The following is a 20,925-nucleotide window of genomic DNA, read 5'->3' on the forward strand; positions in this document are numbered from 1 at the left end:
AAGGTCTAGGGCGAATAGCGGTCCCTGTGATAGATTTGAAGGCTTTCCTGGGGAAAAGTATTAGGGGCTATTGGCAGTGCTTATGCGACAATGAATCACCTAATAAAATCCACGTCATTGAGCCACAGTTAGCGAATTGGTGAGCACTTACGAAAATACAACGAACTGAAGTCATCTTCTGCCGTCTTAAAGTTTCGCACACGTGTGGCACTTACTCTCACCTGTCGATTGGCAATGAATCTCCCATTTGCAGTATGTGTGGCGAGACGGTGAATGTATTTCATGTTAAGTAGAGTGCCATGAATTAGAACCAAAAAAAGAAAACACCGCGTCTTAGCATATAGACACGTTCCTCTCCACCCAGCAATGTTTCTTGGCATAGAACCGTTTTTTGACCACTAGTTAGTTATAGGATTTATCCAAGAGGTCGGTACACTACGAGCACACTAGACTCGTAGCGCATGCTCTCTCTAGAGGCGGCTGCTGCGATAGCATTTTTGCAGAGCACGTACCTACCAGCCCGGCCATTCAAGGGCCCTGTTGAGGCACCGGTGCGACTTTCACCTACACGTTTTCTTGCGATAGCAATTATATGGACACTCCAAACGAATTTCTGCCGTCGTCGTTGCCGTCGTGAGGTTCCGTATAAAGTCCAAGGGTGGTGAAATAGTGGCCGTGCGCCGTATGCTGTATGTGCGAGTGAAAGCGCGCGAGGGACGCGCGGAGAGCAACTGCGACGTCGTCCGTAGCGCAAAAGGCCGTGCGGAGATGGGAGGGGGCAATGTTGTGCTGCGGCACCAACTGCTTATCTTGCGACCGGGCGCAATGGGAACTGGCGACTCAATCTCGCACGCAAAATGAGGAAAGCGATAAGGCAGCGCGGGAGAAAGGGGGTGCGGCTTCTACTCTGCCAGCAACGGCGTACTTGTACTTTGCGCCGCTGCGGGCGGTCGCGCGCACTGTATCTTGAAAGCGATCTGCACACGGCTCCTACCTTTGTATGCGCTGTGCTTTCGCCGCTCAGTTTCCGTTGAAGCGTTAGACAGCATAGAACCTTGGCTAGCTGCTGCTGCAGCGCTTGCTCACCCCAGCGTTTTGACAGCAGTTATCTGCGGTCGTCGAGTGTAATCTATTCATGTTTGCTTGTGCCTGCTGACACCATGCTTGTTTTGTTAACTCAGTTAGTAAGCGAATGTGTCCAAGTTTATTGAGCCTTTTCGCGGCGATCACGTGGGCGCTGCCATGTTTGATCACGTGGTGACGCGTCCATTGCTTGCCTCAACTGTCTCCGTTGCCTCCTTGTTTACAATGGAAGTGTATGACGCCGGCGCGGCTTATAAAATCTGTTTTCGGAGATTTCGTAGACAGTGACTATAGGTGGACGAGACGAAGCTTTGATCACAGCTTCAGAGAACACGCAAAAGTGCTTTCGAAGCTAATTAAGCTATGTCCAAACGGCGCAAGCAGCGTATATGGTGCTTGTTCTAAAAGCGGGGCTAAATATGTATTCGAAGCTATCCAAATATTCCGCTCGTGAATTCAGTCAGGATTAGTGTGTTTTGCTCTTCGTTCTTTATTCGGCAAATATTTTGAAGCAGTGGCTTGTCACTTTCTGACTCAGTGAAGTGCCTCGGTGCGGCCACTATCTGATTATTTTCTGCCTAATCGCTCTGTGCTCAGTTCCGATAGATTTGTTCTTGCTGCGCACAAGGCTTGAAACGTAGCTGTTTTGTACATTGTAATACCTTGTAGCAAATATATATTACAGCTAGTAACTCGCTTACTCTTGTGGACCGTCACGAAACATTCAGCTTCGATTCGTGCGCCATCGGTGTAGTCCATCATTTATTGTGCGTATACAGGGCGCATATATTCAAGTGTGCGCCCATTCACTTATTCTTGATACGTCGGCGATAGAGTGGGTGTAAGTTTTCCTGCCATTTGGGATAGATGTGTATAGATAACGTGCGCGAAACTTACGGCGCTACTCCCTTTGTCATTGTTTAACGATAGAGTAGTACGTACTCACTCTTGCCGACGTTCTGGGGATGAAGCCCTTTCTTTGAATGTTAGAGATACAAGTCTGGCGGATGAGCAAATTTCTGTATCATCGAGGAAAACCGTACATCACGAAGTGCCGGTAACACGTTCGGACAGTTGCAGCAGCGGTCCGCGAACTTGGCCACACATATTCATTCTATTCCTTAACATGCCAGTCGCTGTTTTTGCAGCCAACTACTGTACACGTCTTCAATCCACACGATTCAATCTAGCATGATTGGAGCACAGTGTGTTTGCGAAAACTCAGTGGCATTTTCGACAGCTGATCGCACAGAAGCAAGGTAGAAGCGGTAATGGTTTCATATTCGTGCGCGGTCGCTGAGGAGAGGTATGGCGCGCCGCCGTGAGCGCCATCTCGTTTCTCTAAAACAAACTGCTCCGCGAAAAGGGTCAATAGAGTCGATAAAACTACTATCCTTACTACGTATAGCTCTCTACTAATCTGTTATCGCAATTGATGCTTTGCGTTTTGGGCGAAACTGAAATTTTTATTACGTTATCCCTTCGTAACAAAACATTTATGGTTATAGTCCACATCTCTGGTGAGTGTAATTTCTTTAATACGCAAGTTACAGCGACTGATTGTGAGCCTATTTGCAGCCATGCTATATACATCCATCATTCACACTAAATTTCTCCATTTCATAAACAATTCATTGAAAACTCATCACCACGTATATGTCGCTCTTTGGCCATATCTGGCCCTTGCGCGATAAAACCCCATACATCTTCTTCATTAGGCAGCCAACTTATCCACAGACAAATTATCCATAGACGTCACTCAGTGCAAGAATAGTGGAAAAGCTAAAATTGGAACCGAAGCGTGAAATGACAAGTTTGACGCTAATGAAAAGGCAGTCGTAAATATTTCGTACCTGCTCACTTTGTCTCACCGCATGAAGTTCGGAATCCGATTTGCCCTAAACGTCCTCCTTTCGGAAATAATTTAGGCCCCATCCGCGCAGCAGTAAGAAAAAAGGTTGAAGGCAGTACGCAAAAAAGGACACAAATGCTATGTTTTTTTTTTCTTTCATGATACTGTCTCCACCTTGTGGGATTCGGCAGACTGATTTGATAAATTGATTGTTTATAGTACCGTGACCAGTTGGTTGTGTGTGGGAACGGTGTTTTGTACCACATTTCCTTGTCCTGCAGGAAGGCGTACACCGGCCTAGCCGGATGGGGTTTGAACAATAGAGCGTCTTTGAAAAGGCAGCCGTCATCTAATTAATGCCTATATTGTAAAGAATGTAAATAGAAGCCGTTGTTGTCTGATACGTGTATAAGGTATAATGACAGGTAATGACAGAGTATAAGGTGCCGAGGCACAAAGAAAAGAATACGCGGGAGATTACCGAAACTTCCCTTATTCACAAGTCCGGGGGCATGCGTGTTGCAGAGTTTTGATGCTGCACAATTTAGAAAGTGATTATTTAGCCGCGAATCGTTAAGGTTTTTACACATGTTTGTGCTATGTCATGTATTCGTGTTTCTGACAATAGGCAACCGTTGTTAGTCTGCGCTGGTGTCGTGTTCCTTCCTCGTTTCTTGTTTATCGCTTCGTAGATATTCAATACACACTCGCCCAGCATTCATTACTTGTGAGTTCAGCACTGCTAGTGTTTGTCTACTTCTGTGTTCGTCAGTTTCGCCACCAGGGCACAGCCTTAGAACCACAATAATTTACCAACTAATTCCTCCTCAGCATTCGTTGTGCGCCCTTCTGCGAGTAGATGGGAGGGATGTTCAATTATAGAAGCCTTTGCAGAGAGCCCCACGGAAACTAACTCATTGTCTGCTGCATAGCATGATGGCGTACGTTCAGCAGTTGCCATGGATAACTACCGACTGACTTTCAAAATCATTTCTTAACGAGGATAGAGGACCAGGGCAGCAGGGGATGTACGTTATATTTTGTACAACTCCTGTTGTACCAAAGATAGCGAGATAACGAGATAAACTAAGAGAAATCATGCGGCCTAGGTAGCTCGTGCAAGCATGTTAGGGCGTTGATGTCAGCTTGATTCTTTTTCTCTTTATTTCAAATGTTTGCCTAGTAGCGCAAGATAAGTGAAGGCTGCTATTTCTTTATGTTCCTCTGAAGTAAGAGCATTGTATGCTACATAGCTAGGTGGTGCTAGAAGTAGCTGAAGGGAAGAAATTAGGAAATTTGCACGCACAATAATAATGATGGCGTCAGCTGTAGCTAGACAGGGGTACATAAACTGCATCGCGAAAGGCATACAACGCACAATAACGAAGTGGACACACAGAACTTCGTGTGTTCACATCGTTCTGGTCCGTTGTCTTTCTTTGGCGCTGTAGTGATTAATGAATCCACACCAACTCGCCCGGTTTTAGGTTCTTGTGTGAGAGAGGGATAACTGGAAATCGCTGGGAAAAGCGGTTGTCCTGCAGTGATCAGGTGCTTCTGCTGCGGCTGATCATGATGATGACGAAGCTGTTGTGGGCGTCGTATTCAGTCGTGTCTGCGACTGGTTAAGTGAGTAAGTTTAGTGAGCTTGAGTGATATAGAATCATGGCGCGTATATTTGTTTTTAGAAACCAGATGAGTCAAACTGAGTCAGAATCTAGGTGATTTGTGGCTGGTCTTGAATTAGCTTGAAGTTGATAGAGCCGGCTTTCTCCTTGCTGTCTAACTGTTGATGGTACTGAACATCTAGTTAGTATGGTATTTAAAAAATAGCCCCTGTGATTGATGCTGTCACTATTTTATTGCCGGCACAGCACGTCGAGTTCTTCATCGACCGTGGCGTGTTGGGCGTGAACAAGGAGGCGACGCACACAGTGCTCGAGTACCGCGGCGACCAGATCCACCCGCACACGCGGCATAAGTTCGACAGCTCCAACAGCCTCGTGGTACCCGTGATGCCGCCCACTGTGGTTGGGGTGTGCCGCCTCCTGCAGATGTATTATGTGCTCAAGGTACGTGCCGCTGTGATATATGAATGACCGCCGCATGTGTTTCCAAGAACACGATGCTGTGCTGAAGATGTGTCTCAGTGTACACGACGCGATGCTGCCATGACGCGTCTTGCCTTGTCAGATGTAAGTAGCGAAGAGTATTTTGCCATATCAGGCAAACTGCCGCAGGCAAAAGAAAAAAGAGAAAGAGAACAAAAAGTTTGTGAATTGGTGTCCAACCCAACTAGCCAGAGTAACAATCGGGGATGATACCGCTATACTAACAAATGGCCGACTTGTGATAGTTTTTTGAATTTGTAATATTAAACACTGACTGCACACTGTTCAGCTTTCTGCCACATAAATTTGGTTGATTTCGGCATTTCTAAAAACTAATTCATGTGTGTTTACGTACGCTCTACTCTAACCTTTATTCTATAACGTGTTGAAACAAATACCCACTGCATATTTCGTTAGAAAAGCGTGTCCTCAGCCACGGTGGCATTCATTACCATCGAAGCGGCCTACTGTACGTGTAATCCGGATCACTTTTGCGCAGAGCCCCATCTATATTGCATTCAATACTTTAAGTACACGAAGGAGCACCAAAGTAGAAGTGTGTATATTTTACTCGCATCGCAGCAAATTCTTTTAAATGCATGTAGAACCTCATCTTTAACGACGCCGTAACTCGCGTTAATAATTTCCAAGTTTTTATTAGTGGGCTGTCTAGCGGTAAGCTTAAAGCAATCTCCTAAAAAAATGCGTTAACAGAAAACTGCGTAGAGCGACAAAGCAAACGATAAGGCCCGCTATTGTTTGCGAACGAGAATTGATGGCGACTTGAAGAGCGGTTAGCAGAACTATAACTGTACCGAGAATAGTTGCGTTTCTCTGCTTTCGTTAATCCATCATTATGTTAATTTGTGGATTGCAGTTGCAACTTTGGCATTTGTAATTGTGAAATGCTGCAACACGAATGAATTTCCACCAATCATTTAGTGAATCGGTAGCAAGGCGTAATTGCAGCGTTGTTTTATTTGCGTGACGCACACGTTGTCATAAGTATCGCGTCGAGGGGCATCCAATGGAATCCGTCTTGTTTTGCAGTGAAAGCCCGCATGAACGCCACGGAAGCCGACGCAGCAGTTGTTATGGGAATGATGAGCACGCAGATCGGCGCGGGCTGTGCCGAAACATGCACGCTTCACCATAACACACAAAGAATAACCGTATTTACGCGAGGGATATATATATATATATCAAGATATTACTGCTTTACATGACAAGCAGGCTAAGCCGAAGCACCATGCTTATGTATCATGTTGGTTTACGAACTGCAGGGATCTCTGTGTTGATCCACGTCTTCGGCCTCATAGAGGAGGCTAACGTAGGCATAGCATATAGGAATTCAAATGCGTGCGAATGATGCCGGTGCCTGACGTAAGTATTCTAACGCTAAGGTGCTTCGGGTTTGCAATAGGCTGGACACGTACGCGCGCATTCTTAGGTTTCAGTTATTCGTTTAGGAAAAGGTAGTGCTTCAAAGACAGACAAGCACGATAGAGTATCGAAATGGACAAGTGCTACCTTGTCATTGGCGCAGTATCACTTCATTTTCATTTCATTGTGTACTTATTGTTAATGTCCAATGTCCCAATTAACGTTAGGGGTGGGCGTACTATATTCATTATACATTAGCTAGGAATCAAAGTATAGGTTAAGTTTTAAATAAAACACACGTGAACGATATGAGTACCTATTTCTATCATATTCATCTTGAAACTGCAGCGCGTACACAAAAAAAAAAATGTCACAGTTTCGTCCTAAGGGCGAAGCAATGAATGCGATAGCAACACAGCAATGTCATACGAAGTAAGGTGAGCGGCTTTGGTAGCAATATGAATTGTAGTAAACATGAGCTGATTAAGTAAGCAGGTGTGCTGCGGCGTAAGTAGACCGACATGAAGAGAGACTCGATGACCACGAGAAGGCGCTTGTGAAACGGTGGTGTTGATGAGAAGCGCTTCCCGTGGGCAGCGCGTCCGAAGGGACACGCCTGTAGCGCTGCACTGCCGATCCGGGCAGCATTGCATGTGTAGCATGCGTTGGAAAATGTGGCCCGACTATTACTAAGTGAATGAACAAGCGTGGTGTGAGCGCGCACAAGCAAACATAAATAGATCACACTGAATGACCGCAGACAACGACTGTCAAAACGCTGGCAGCAAGCGCATATACGTCGCAGCGGGCGAAGGTACGTGCGGTCTATCGCTCCAACGGAAACTGAGCGGCGAATGCACAGCGCATAGAAAAGGTCAGAGCCGTGTGGAGATAAGAGACAGTGCGGCCGGCGAGCGACGAGCGACGAGCGCGGTCGTTGGCAGAGTAGAAGTGCGCCCCCCCCCCCCCCCCTCGCTCCCTCCGGCGCTGCCGTCCAGCTTCCTTGCTTGCGCGTGGGAGATTGAGTGGGAAGTTCCCCTTGCGCCCGGTTGGAAGATAGGCCTTTGGTGGCGGAGCGCAGCGTCGCCCCGCCTCCCTCCCTCCCTCCCTCCCTCCCATACCTCCACGCGCGACGGTCGCGTTTGCTTTCCGCCGTGCGTTCGCTCTCCGTGATAGCGCGCGTCCCCCGCGCGCTACCGCTCGGGCATACGGCGCGCGGCGATGATGTTATCTATACGGAACCTCACGGCGACGGCGACGCCGATGGCAGAAATCCAGTTTAAGTGTCCATATAATTGCTATCGCAATAAAACGAGAAACACAGAAGCAGTGTCTGTCTGTCACCTTCGCCTTATTGTCCTCATTTCTTGTGTGCGCGCTGCAGTGTCAAGATGAATAGCTACCAACTCGCCCAACTTTCGGTACTTTTACAATTCATTTCTATTATATGCATACATAAAATAGTGCATATAATGGATGTGAAAAACAAATCGCGTACTGTTCTTTTATTCGGGAAGAGGTTCTGGTATATTTTGTATGAATGTAGGTGCACGGGTAATGGCGGCAATTTTGTGGGCCAGGTGTGGGCCAGTCTGTGGCTGTTCGAAAAAAGAACGAGCCCTGAAAAAGTTTATAGTATGACTTCGGAGGCCGCGATCTTAGTACACGTGCTGAGTGCGATGTCACATGTGACCAGCGTAAATAATGTATGGTGGTTGATAAAACGAACTATGATAAAATTTATGAAAAAGATGGAGAGATGGGATACGGTGGCATTTACTGAGGGTAAGCAAACCGCATTCTTTTTTCATTAACGACACGCTGACATCATAGGAATTTGTTGAATGTATGAACCTTATGGTACGATTTTGCGGTGATTTGTGCACGTTGATTAGATGTGCTTGACATGGCCTACGTACCGCACATGCGGATACGAGTTAGGTCGGATTGTGGTTTGATAGGCTAGCAATTTCACATGCTTTGTGTTACGTTTTAGATTAGATGAGATGACGTTAGTAATATGTCTGCTCAAATACATGTTAATAATAAAGGTAACACCAAAGGTATTTGTAAGACTGCGCCGTTTCTACGTGTAAGTTATTGTGCGGGTTACGTCGGCGGGAGAAAGCACTGGTTTGTATTTATTTGGGTCAAACTTAGCTAGCGAGCAATCGCACCATTGTTGCAAGCGGTTGATATCTTCCTGAAGGAGAATTAGGTTAGAGACGTTCACGGTCAGCATACGATGAAGAAACAGCATATGACTTGTAGGCAATGCTTACGCATCATTTAGATAACTCCCACAAGAGATTCGGCGTGTAATTTTAGTTGTAGCAATTAATCAAGAATAAATGACGACGGCCTTCAAACTTCTTTCTCACGGGTTTTGCACGTGGACCGCCGCTGGCCATTTTCATCTGTTAGTATTACTAAACAAAGCGCACGATGTTCGCAAGGGGGCGCTGTGTGCCAGCTCGAAACTTTGGCTTTGTTCCCCATTGAATATTAATGCTTCAGCATTCACAACTCATAAGTGCTTAGGTGACCTCGGATTTTTTAGGTCTACCATGTGGCGCAAGTATGATTATTTGTTTCGTGTACCAGCTTACAAGGGGTCCACTTAGAGCCCTGTGCTCGGAACTTTCTTCCGTATTTTTATGTGTCACACATTCGCAGCTCAACAAAGCACGATTGTGATTTTCAATACAATGACCAATTTTGATAAGGATCCTCTTTGATGCCTGGTGGGCTTTGATTGTTTCGCCTCACTGGCCAGGCACTCACGAGATCTCAAGCCACGATATATGACAGAGTGAGTGATGACGTCTAGGAGCCGACTTATTGTTTATTATGCGCTTGTGTACTTAATAAATATGAAAAAGCAATAAGAAATTTCGTATTTCTGATACCTTAGGTCACCTGTTAAAAGCATGTAATAGAGTACCGTAGGATCAAAAAGCAATTATCTTCGCGATTTCAGTCAAGACTGGAGGAGTGTTCCCTGCTCGGCTGGCCCTTGGGTGCACTTAATGCAAAAGTTCAACTACGAAAGAAAAAATTGTGTTTTAACATGCTATCTTTATTCTCACTAGTTAAAAGAATTTTGTATACTCGGAGAGTGCGCCTATACCCCAATATAAGTTGATCTAGAATTTTGTCCGGTTGGGGAGCCGTACCCGAACACCTCTATGAGAGTTGGGTTGTCATAGGCTTCAACACATGCAAATAGGTAAATTCTTTTCATTTCCGTTTCTGAGGCTTCGAGCATGACGCCACACGGGGCCATGATGTAACAGGCTGCGGTAATGTGACAGAGATTTTACTACATCTATCGCTATCCAACATTTTGCTTATGTGATCTCGATTTTAGCTTCTTGTTTAAGACCTCTATTACTATACTGTATTATTACCTACACTTGCAATGACCCTGGTTCGATCAATCTCTTCCCTGATTTTCTTCCACCCATACTCTAATCGGCTCTACTTATCTCAATCGTCGTGTAAAAATCTTAGCATTCCATTATTACGTACCGAGCAGTGGTGTACCAACTATTTGTCGAGTGGGGGGTGGGGGCAAACTGCAAACCACCTGCTCCTCTCTCTCTCTCTGTCTATATATATATATATATATATATATATATATATATATATACATATATTATAAATGCGAATTACTATTATATTATCTGACAGAGCCCGGAAAAGGCGTCTGTTACCTATTTTTATATGGCCTATTTATCAATCACACATGGTTCACCATAAGGGCCCGAGAAATTATTTTAATTTGCATTTATTTATTGGAACTATACAAAATTTCAAGATGATGCAGGCACTAAGGCAATGAGTGCCTCACAGAGGTCCCTGATCCCGCACTGCAGCAGCAGTATGGCGTGCAATAATAAAAAAAAACACATTTGCTACAGTTTTAATAATTAAACAAAGAATTGAACTTGGTGTTTAAGTCTACAACATGAATGTATCACTAGTCAACGGAATAGTATTGCTGAGGTCATACGCAACAAATTACAATACACGTAAAACTTGCAATATTCACAAGAAAAAAAGACAGCAGATGGGGAGAATCACGACCCAATTTCCAGTGAAGCTGTTTCTTTCGAGCAGTTGCAATAAAAGTTTCAGTTTCCTATAATTGTATCGCATGCCTGAAAACGTTGCCCGTATATGACTGTTCTGTTTGAAATCATGCCCACGTGTGTTGTTTTGGAGCTCTTCGTGTTGGGATAAATTTTTAAAAAGCCAGTAATTCATCAACACCTATGTTACTTCACCACAACATTTAACATAGTGTGCCAGGGTAACGGTCTCAATTCTGCCCCTCTCGTTAGACACGCTCATAACGCTTTAGAGCACTTGCATAGGAAATTGATTGATTACCTATCTATTTTAAGCTTTACCTACACATCACCCATTGCCTGGTCCTTACAGTTACCAAACATAAAGAAGCTGCCTTTTTTAGTTCAGTGAGAACACCAGGCGAGCCTAATATATCACGCAAGAAAAAGAAGATAGTTCAAGAATGATTCGTAACGCTTCTAATTAAGCCACTAACGTTAGAACTTCGCGACACATTGGATTAAAATGCTGCTTATTCCTTCAAATTGTAAAATTTCTGAAACGCAGAGTGCTCTTGGAACATTGGGAAACCTGGGTAAGGATTTGCCGTGGTTCAACGCGGTTAAACCAAGTTAAACCACACTGCTCAACGCGGTCAGCAACTACCGCATCTGCAATTGCACCACAATACAACACACAGACGCTGCTCGGCGCGGCAGCAGCAGCGAGTGAACAGACCTTCATGCTGCGTCTCGCTTCAACGCGAACTAAGCGTCGAAATCACAGCGCATACCAGCACTCGGCGCACTTTGTCCACATCGCTTTCAAGACATGGGCACGGCGTACGCAGCCGCCGCTGGTCTGACGTTGGCTGAGCTTGAAGGTCAGATTTGCGGAACCAGGCGTTTTCTAGGTTTGTACCTGGAGTAGTAGAGCTCTCGCTCCAATAACAGTAGTGTGATATTTCCAAATGCTTGCTTGCGATGTTTCAAAGCTGTGTTTGATCAACACGCATTTACCATCGTACATAAACTTGACGTGTTGTTCCCCTTCTGTTCGCAAAATTAGACCTCAGTTGTAGTTATGCCAGTGCAGCAGTACAAGTTTAACACCGATCGTAAAACACACTAATAACGCTATGGACCACTTGCATACGTAATTTACTGGAAAATGCGCATTTAACCTACTCATTTGAAACATCCCCCACACATTACCCATACCATGCCCTTAGCTTTCCCCGGATATAAACAAGATGCCTCGTTTAGCTCACCGAAGACAACGGAGAAACAAATTACGAATCGCATATGATGCACAAGAAGCACATGGGAAAATAAGGGTTTAGTAATTATCTGCTGTGAATCTTATAACGTGCAGTTGTTTTCTGAGTCTGAAAACATTTACATTTGTGGCAGTATGGCACCCTGGAATGCTTGAATGAGTAACTTTCTACAAACTCTGTAATGAACCTACACAGAATAAACATTTATCGCTCTTCACTCAGAACATTACTTGCTTCATACTTCGAAGAAATATAAGCAACGTTCCTCGCATAGTTTGCCAAGGATACCCGGAAAATACACTTAAATGCCGTGTATAACGCATAAAAATTGCGAGATGGTTAAAGAAAACGAGCACTCGCCCACCGAAAAACAAAAAGAAAAACACGAATGTTTTTGGCGTTTTTGCACCCAATACGGGTGCCTTGTTCACAATGAACGAGGTACATGACAGTCTTTAGTATATACATACCGAATGACGCAATGCGTTTGCGTATAGCTCAGGGGGAGTCCCCGTGTCCGGTCAATCGTGTGGGCCGTAGATTATATGCAAAATGATTCAACGAACAAGCGGAATTATCTTCTCCTTTTCGATGACGAAAGTCGATTTCCAATCAATACCGTGTCCTGTTTTTTTCGTGATGCTCTGGTAGTGCGTTTGACACAGTGTGCCACTTGGTTACATCCTTGCGGTGCAGTTGTAATCTTTCTTTTAAGTTCCCAGTTTCGCCTATATATTTCGCATTCCGCTTTTATACTCCACTGCTGTCGCACGAAAACTTGAGCTGAAGACTTCCTCGACAATGGCTATCCCGACTAGCCTATAACGACGGAAAAAAAGGCGTGCTGCTAACCCTCCTGTCAGAGCATGGACAACAAGGAAGCGTGCTTCACTTCCTTAGGCACGAGAGGTGAGCGAGTCATTTCAAGGATTTTCAAAGGTTACGAAGTGCGAATCTGCCACATCTCTACAAGCAAATAACGCAGTAACTCGTCAGAGTCAAAGACCACCTCAAAAAAGAAATTACCCTGGCGCCGTCCTACAAAAATTCGTGCCAAGACTGCCAGGCGTGCTATAAGGCGGAACTGGGAACTTAAAAAGAAGCCTACAACAGCGCCGCAATGATGTATCCAAAGGGTACACGGTGTCAAGCGCACTGCCGGAGCATCACGAAAAAATACAGTATTGATTGGCAATCGGCTTCCGTCATCGAAAAGAAGAAATGAAATTTTGCTTCAGCTGTGTTTTGATGGAAAGTGTCGGCTTTCAAAAGTGGGGGGGGGGGGGCAAAGGGCATACATTGCCCCCCCCCCTTTTTGACAGTGGGGGGGGGGGGGGGCAAGTGCCCCCCCTGCCCCCCCGGTAGATACGGCTATGGTACCGAGTCATTTGCGGGCTTTTTAACAGCGAAGCTGTTTAAGCCAGCCGTAATTTATGGTGCATATAAAAACATTCCAAGAAAGAAAATAAATAAGGCGGGATTCGACCCCGCGTACTCCCGGTCCCAAGGCTAGCGTCGTAACCACTAGGCTATGCTGCCTTCTTTTTTTAAAGCCATTCACTTTATTCTTATTCCAACATACCAAGTACCCAGCACAGAAGCATTTTTTTCACAGGTTTCTTAAACACAGAGAGAGGGAATCACACATCTACATAAAGACCAGTCTTTGCTGCAGGCGCTTCTGCCACACCTGCCATGTCTTGCTAAACTCATCATCACCGTCAAGCAGTGAACTTGTGTATGTAAAAGCATCACAAAAGTGGGTCCACGCCGGTTTCGCGTTTTCTAGAGCTAGCATGTAGTCAGCTCGTGATCTCCAAATTTCATACAAACCTAGTAATATCAGGGTTTCAACACAGATGTCATTTTTATGGTGTTCAACTCTCAAAAACTTTACGTCTTCCCAATTAGGGTATATCTGTACATTAAACACAATTCGTATGTTTTGCCAAAAGTGTGCTGCATTTGTACAAAACAAAAAGACGTGTTGTAACGATTCTGGATAGGGGCAGAGCGCGCAGTCCGATGACCACGGCACAAAGAAGCCTTATTACTTAACCATGTTTTGACGGGTAAAACTTCGACATGTAACTTAACGAAAAAATCCTTAATCGCTGTTTTTACAGGATACTTTGGAAGACGCTTAAAAACGTCAGACTCCAGCTGGCTTCCATATCGAGACCGATATAGTGGTGGTGGGAATAGCATATCTATAGTGTTCCAGTACAGGCTCTTCCGTTTTACATTTTTTTAGGTACTCTTGAGAAAATCGCTGCTGAAAGAATTGAGCTACCTGCTTCACCTCCCTGTAGAATTTTAGGGTGTGCACACGTGGGACTCCTTGGGCACCATCAACCCACTCACCCAATTAACCACCGCCTAGTTGTTTGAAAGAATGACGTATAATATGATTAGATTGGTTTTTAGTTTTAAACTAAAACTTTTAGTTTTACCTCTACGTTTACAAGCCCTAGGCCTTTTTTCGGCACCTCTTACGCTCAAAACGTGACCCCCGAATAAATGTTGCGCAAAATGTATGTACACGATTCACGTGTGCCGGCACACAGGGCATCACCTGCGCTGAGTACCACACAGCTGGAAAGAACACAGTATTGCACACAAGGGCTCTGTTCAAAAATCGGACAGCTCTTCCGTGCCACTGTTGCACTTTTGCCGCAAAAGTGTCACTTCGAATCGTATTCTGTCCATTCTGTAGGTTGGCAGTATCAAAGCACACACCGAGGTAGCTATTGATTTCAGACGTCCACTTCACATCTAGAAACGTTGTTGGTTTTGAATCCCATACACCAAGCCATGCACCCGCGCACTTTTCACAATTCACTTAAGCACCACACACTTCACAGAAGTCCATGACATGCTGCATTCCTTGGCGGACTTCTTCCTTAGAGGCACACATAAGCGTAAGGTCGTCGGCATAGGAGAAGACTTTCAGAGAAGTATCTGCAAAACTGAAGCCTGTTATGTCACTGTCGTTCAGAATAGTTCGGCACAGGGGTTCCAAGTACAGAGCAAAAAGAACTGGTGACATAGGACATCCTTGCCTATTGGACCTGTTGATCTGTATTAAATTAAATTTTAAAATTAAAATTAAATTATGGGGTTTTACGTGCCAAAACCAGTTCTGATTATGAGGCACGCCGTAGTGGGGGACTCCGGAAATTTAGACCACCTGGGGTTCTTTAACGTGCACCTAAATCTCAGTACACGGGTGTTTTCTGTTGATCTGTATTGTTGGTGTTGATCACTTGTCGCGTCGATACTTGTCGGTAGCGGACACTTATGTATTTAAGACAGCGGTCCCCAATGTAGCAGGCCTTAATAAGCAAGGTGAAGAGAAAGTCATGTGCTACTCTGTCGAAAGCCTTGCTCAGATCAACTTGCAAAACCGCTACCCTGGATCCATCAACGGAAGTGGCTTCGCACATTATTCGCATGACATGCAGATTATCAGTATGCGACGTGCTTTGATGCCGTATGATCGATGGTTACCGATGGCATTTCCGAGGGCAAAGTCAAGCCGTCTAGCTAGAAGTTTAGCTAGAATTTTGTAATCGGTCGTTAAAAGCCTAATGGGGCGGAAATCGCTCACTGTCGGCACTTGCCTTTGCTTCTTCGGCAGTAAGATAGTAAGACCTCGTCGCATAGATGGCGGCAGCAATCCTCGTTTCGCAATATCATCGTACACTTCGCGTAGTATTGGCACTAATTCCGATGAAAACTTCTTGTAAAAATCAGTGCTGAGACCATCAACTCCCGGCGATTTCCTTGGTTTCAATTTACGAATGGCCCATTCTATTTCACTCTCTGATATGCACTCACCCGTTTGCTGTTTTGTCTCGTCATTTATGCAATTTAACGTTGAGGCATATTTTTGCAATAGTTCACGGTCACATGTGTTACTTCCATATTCGAAGAGGTCCTTGCATGCTTCAGTAAAAGCCACCTCGATGTCGTTTTGTGATGTGAGAATGCTGTCGCCGCTTCGTAGTGTATCTATTCTGTTTTTCCGGCCCCGCCGTCTTTCTTTCGTCTTGAAAATTTTTAGCGGTTCCTCATCTCTTAGCTGCGATTCCGTTCTAGACTGGATCATAGCACCTTTGTACTCCTTCTCCAGGATTGATAGCAGCTGTCCTTTGCACTCTTTCATATCTTCTGTAAAGGTGCCCGGGTGACAGTTTTCGGCTTCAATTAGATTTTCCAGAGTTCGCATCAAGCTCAGCTTTTCGCTCTTCTTGAGAGCTGCTTTTTCCGGACCTTTTGTAAGTAGAAACATCTTAAATTCTTCTTTTAAGTCTTCCCACAATATGGCATGTACATTTCCTCCATTAGTTTTTTCCTTGATTAGATTCCTAATGCTGTCGCAAATATCTTTGTCATCCAGCAAACTGTCATTCAGCTTCCACAACTGCCATTCCTTGCGCCTCTTTGTTGTTCTTTCCTTTTCTTCAAATATGGCTGTGACAAATGCATTATCTGAGAATGCGACGGGCTTCACCTTACAGCGCACGCTATACGATGACAGATCGCTGGACACGTAAAGCCGATCAAGCCTTGAGTGTAAAATGTGTAAGCCTTGAGCCAATGTGTAAAACCGTCAGTATTTCCTGGTGCAAGTTCGGTTACATCCTGCAAGTCTTAGTCGCTCAAAAGCTTTCGGAGCTCTGGTAGGCTAGTATCCGGAAGTCGTTTTTTCGAACAATCAGAAGCACGTAAAACACAGTTGAAGTCTCCGGCAAATATGGTACGGCACGGTGAGTCAAGATACTGCTTCAGGACTGAAAATAATTCTTTTCGCAGCGATGCGTCATTTGGAGCATGAATCGAAATGAGCTTGTATAGTTCATTCCGGTACACCAAATCCACACTGCATATACGGCCGTTTCGGTCCTTGTCCCATTCGGGATATACTAGTACCGCTGAGTGTTTCTTTACCAAATTGGCCGTCCCTCCACTGTATCCACAGGCAGGTGAAAATGGAACGAGTAATGGATGCGAACGAAGTGGTTCATCTCTTCCAAATGCACACTAGATGAAAGCTTAGTCTCCTGAATAAATACAATGTCAATGTTTTCTTGTAAGAGTAGATTTAGAAACCATTCCTTCCTCCTGCGTGCGACCAAGCTCACGCAGTTAAAGGTTGCTAGCTTTCAGTAAGCCATATTGCAGAAAAAAACTATCGTTGCTCCGGCCGATCAACATACCTTTGAGGCGTGATATTCACAGGTCACAAGGTGTGCTTGTGACGTTTCTCCACGCACGGTTTCCGAGGAGCCGCGTTAACACGGTTCCTCTTCATGACCGCGTTAGATATTGCTTTTGGCACCGTGCTGTTCATCTCTGTGGTCCTCCCTGACGTGCCTTGGTCCTCAATCGAACAAAGCACAGGCATCCTCTCAGCCATAGTGCTTGCGTCCTCTGGCTCTGACTCCATGGATAGGTACGCCTCCGGCGTCCCCACGTCCATCGGAAGGTGCGTGGCTTCAGACGCTGCTGCCGTCTTGGAGTGTTCTGCTCCCAGGTCCACAGAGTCTGTTTCCATCGGAGGGACCGCGCCCGCAGACGCCACTGGCGTCCCCGGGCGTTCTGATTCTGCTTCTTGGTGGATCACTTCAGCCGCCATGGCCGAAACCACTGGCACTGAAGGGCACGGAGCTTCAAAGACTCCGCTGCACTCTGGTTCCGGCTCCCCCGAAGTTTTATCTGTTATTAGAGACACAGCAGGCGAAACTGCTGCCGCATCCTTCACTGGAGAATCGACGTTCTCAGTTCCTTTTTTAGTGACTGGTGTTCCAGGTCCAGGCACCCACGAGGAAAGGTTAATGTTATGAGGCTGCAATGTTTCTACAGCTTCCTCTTCGTCCATGAGCGCCTCTGTATCGTCGTTATCGCCATCTTGCCGTGTCATAGTCGCGTATGTTTTCCTGCAGTCGTCGGCTTCTTGGCCAAACTTGGGGCATTCAGAACACCGCGGAATACGACAATCCTTTCTTATAGGGCCCGATCTCTTGCATCTTAGACACAGCGGTGGTCTTCCAGGCACAATTACAAGAGTATTGCTGTCCTGTATACGAATCTGATGCGGGAGCATTTCGACAGTAAATCCGTGTTTCAGTTTCAAAATCACCGATCTTGACGAGGTTTGGGCTCCCTTGAATTTCCCGGTCAGCCACGTCTCCCTGATCACTTCCTCAATTTTTCCAAACGGTTCCAGTGCTTTTCGTATGGCATCGCCGCTGATATCGTAAAGAAGCCAATGAACCTTGACTCTCACCTGACTCTCGTTGGGATCGACGACAAGGCATCTTTAACCTTTGATGCGCCGTTCCCTTGCTTCTACGAGCACTTGCTTCGCGGCCATTGAATGTGTCGTCAATGCCCAGACATGATTCATCTGTTAGGCACCTATCGACACCACATCATTGACTACTTGTGGTCGCTCACATTCTTCCTCGAAGTCGTTGATTCGATATGGCCTGGCAGACACATCCCAATGCAGAAAAACAGTGTTCAATGACATGTTTACAGTCGGCAGTTGGGGCAGAATAACCTTGTAGTACTCAGCAGAAACAGTAGAACCGCGGCCTGTGGCCGCTGACACCACTCGGAGAGAGCACATGATCCCAGCGTCCGACGCGCGCAAAAGCCGACGAAGAAATGACTAGGCTATACAGCCACGGTTGCAGAGCATGCATTTATGCGAACCATATGATTGCGTTCGAGCGTCGTCGTCTTCGTCCACAGCGGGCGCGTTCGTACGGTCGTGCTCTGCGAGGTGAAGAGGTTTTGCGCGCTATCAGAGTGCGAGAGAGAGAGAGAGAGACGGATTCACGAGGCGGGTCGCCTGGAACGCGGTGTCGGCGTTGGAACGCGGTGTCGGTGTTGCAAGCTACGCTATGCAACGCGCAGTGACGGCCGTAAGCCCGAGACGCGCGAAAAGAAATTAGCATCATCATGAGTAATATGTGAAAAGTTCGCGCACACTTCAGGAAAATGCTGGGGTACGATCGCCCATCGCTGTTTCAAGCGTTGCGCGGCAATGTGCAAGGTTTTTCTTTTTTTTGCAGCACGCACATGCCAATTCACCACATGGCGCGTCACCTGTAGTAACGAAGACGACGCTGGATAAGGTTTATTTCGTCTTCTTGAAACAGATTTTTGTCGCACCTGCGAATGTTTACGCTAACGGATACCGCAAGAAAGAGTGCGCGTACTGCATATAATATGGCCCCCGCTTTGTATTATGGGCGATAATGTAGCGTTTCCGAAAATTTCTGCGTGTAGAGCGTGACAATGACCGACGTGTCAACTACCCTCGGAGTTTGGAACTTTCAGGGCTTAAAGGCCGATGCGGGAACACCAAATTACTTCGAAGCCGGCCTAGAAGGAGCCGGAACACCAAATTACTTCGAAGCCGGCCTAGAAGGACTACCACACATACACATAAGTCTTCCTAACGAATGTTAAAATAACGCAATTTTGAAGAATTACTACGGTGTGTGTTCAATTGAATGTGTGAGCTGTAAACAGTGTGTGTTAAAAAATTCAGCACTAAAAAGTGCTGTGTTCACGGGGATCACTTCGGGGAACAGTTCGTTGTGCTAAGCATTAAAAAGTGCTTGCTCCAGATCTGTTTGATGAAACCACTGTATGGCATGCATCGATGTAACAGTATACCTTGTATTTCCGTAAACTCTAAATTTTCTTGTCATATAGTCATTGTGAAGTGCTTATTTGTTCTGATTGTACTTATAGGTATGGGTGGAGATGGAAAAGTCCGGCGATGACCTGGTGATGAACTTTCCCATCACTATTGCCACCTGTCCATTCAGGATTCCCAATTCTAAGCAAGAGCCCTGCATCGACTATGGTATGACTGTTCTTCGTAGTCGATTTATCCAAACTGAGCGTGACAAAGCACTCTTTGAACAATGACGTCAAGTTGGTGTTGAAAAGGAGACAAAACCTCCAGCGTTTTGTCCAAGTGAACCTTTGCATTGTAGAAATGATGCTACAAACCAGTAAGACACCTGGCGCGCCCGTGATTTCTCGGGATCTGGTGACACCTAGATATAAGGTAGTGGACAAAGAATTCAAAGCACTCAATGGACTTCTTATTAAAGGGCCCCTGAACCACCCAGAGGTCGAAATTTAGTTGTAGTGTCGCAGTTGTGCACGAGTCTACAACGAACACGTAGCCGCGAGAATTTTCGAAATAGTGTCGTAATGGCGGAGTTACATGCATTAGATGAGTGAAACACGGACGTCGCTCGTTTCTCTCTTTCCTTCGCTACTCTCCTCGTCGGCTGGTCTCTCCTCCTAGCCGAGTGCTCCTCCAAATGTCACGTGACATTTCTCGTCGCCAACGCGTTTCTCATTACACTGCCCACTTCCGGTTAAGGCACGTACACGCTAGCGGCAAATATAGACCTTTATATAGACCTAGGCAAATATATAGCGCCATTGGCCGACACGGGTGACGTCTAGCGTCAGAACATGTTACGCGGCCATTTTGGACTGTGAGCCTTGCGAGAGCAGGCCGGCCGCACTTCGGTTGTGTGATCTTCGCCCAGGATTATTTCAATTGTTTTCTTCGGCTTTGCTTGTCTTGTGCCGCTTGACTTGTTTCACGTGCTCGCGTGAGCGCTCAGTGTAGTGTGCCATGGCAACAGCAAGCCCAGCCAGTGGATGTGGTGTTTCGTCGTCGGTAGCGGCGGCAGCCGCGTCTGCTTCGTCGAGACCTGGCGTGCTTATCAGCAGTATATTTCATTGTTATTGTTGGGCACATGTGACCGTATCGTTGATTGAATCGGATCACCATTACGTTTCGCGGTTGAGGGTTGCCTCATTTAGCGAAAGCAGGCGCTTACGTAGCTGTCGGGCAATGCTTGGAACCAGGCGCCGGCGGCCCGACGACGCGTGTCAGTGGTTGGTAGATATGCGGTGGTTACTCCATACGCTTCCGACGCAGCTGAACAGCTCAATCATGCAAAATTTATTGGATCTGGTGCGGCGCAGGGTGCTTATAACCAAATGTCAAAGCATAAGCGTGGTGATCGAGAAGCGCGGTACCTGCAGCGAACCGACGCGCTACAGTGATCACAGATGCCAGCGCAACTGATACA

At 45.9% G+C, this 20,925-nt stretch overlaps 1 protein-coding gene across 1 annotated transcript in view; it reads left to right on the top strand.

Annotated features, from left to right (window-relative positions):
* The window catches only part of LOC119432413 (arrestin domain-containing protein 3), an 85,446-nt gene that overhangs the window by 49,742 nt on the left and 14,779 nt on the right, over positions 1 to 20,925 (top strand). The window contains exons 5-6 of the mRNA XM_037699581.2: positions 4,810 to 5,007; positions 19,556 to 19,670. Of these exons, the coding sequence (XP_037555509.1) occupies positions 4,810 to 5,007; positions 19,556 to 19,670 (313 nt within the window). The remainder of the gene's footprint in view (positions 1 to 4,809; positions 5,008 to 19,555; positions 19,671 to 20,925) is intronic.

This window comes from Dermacentor silvarum, chromosome 11 (assembly GCF_013339745.2).
Source record: "Dermacentor silvarum isolate Dsil-2018 chromosome 11, BIME_Dsil_1.4, whole genome shotgun sequence".
NCBI lineage: Eukaryota > Metazoa > Arthropoda > Arachnida > Ixodida > Ixodidae > Dermacentor > Dermacentor silvarum.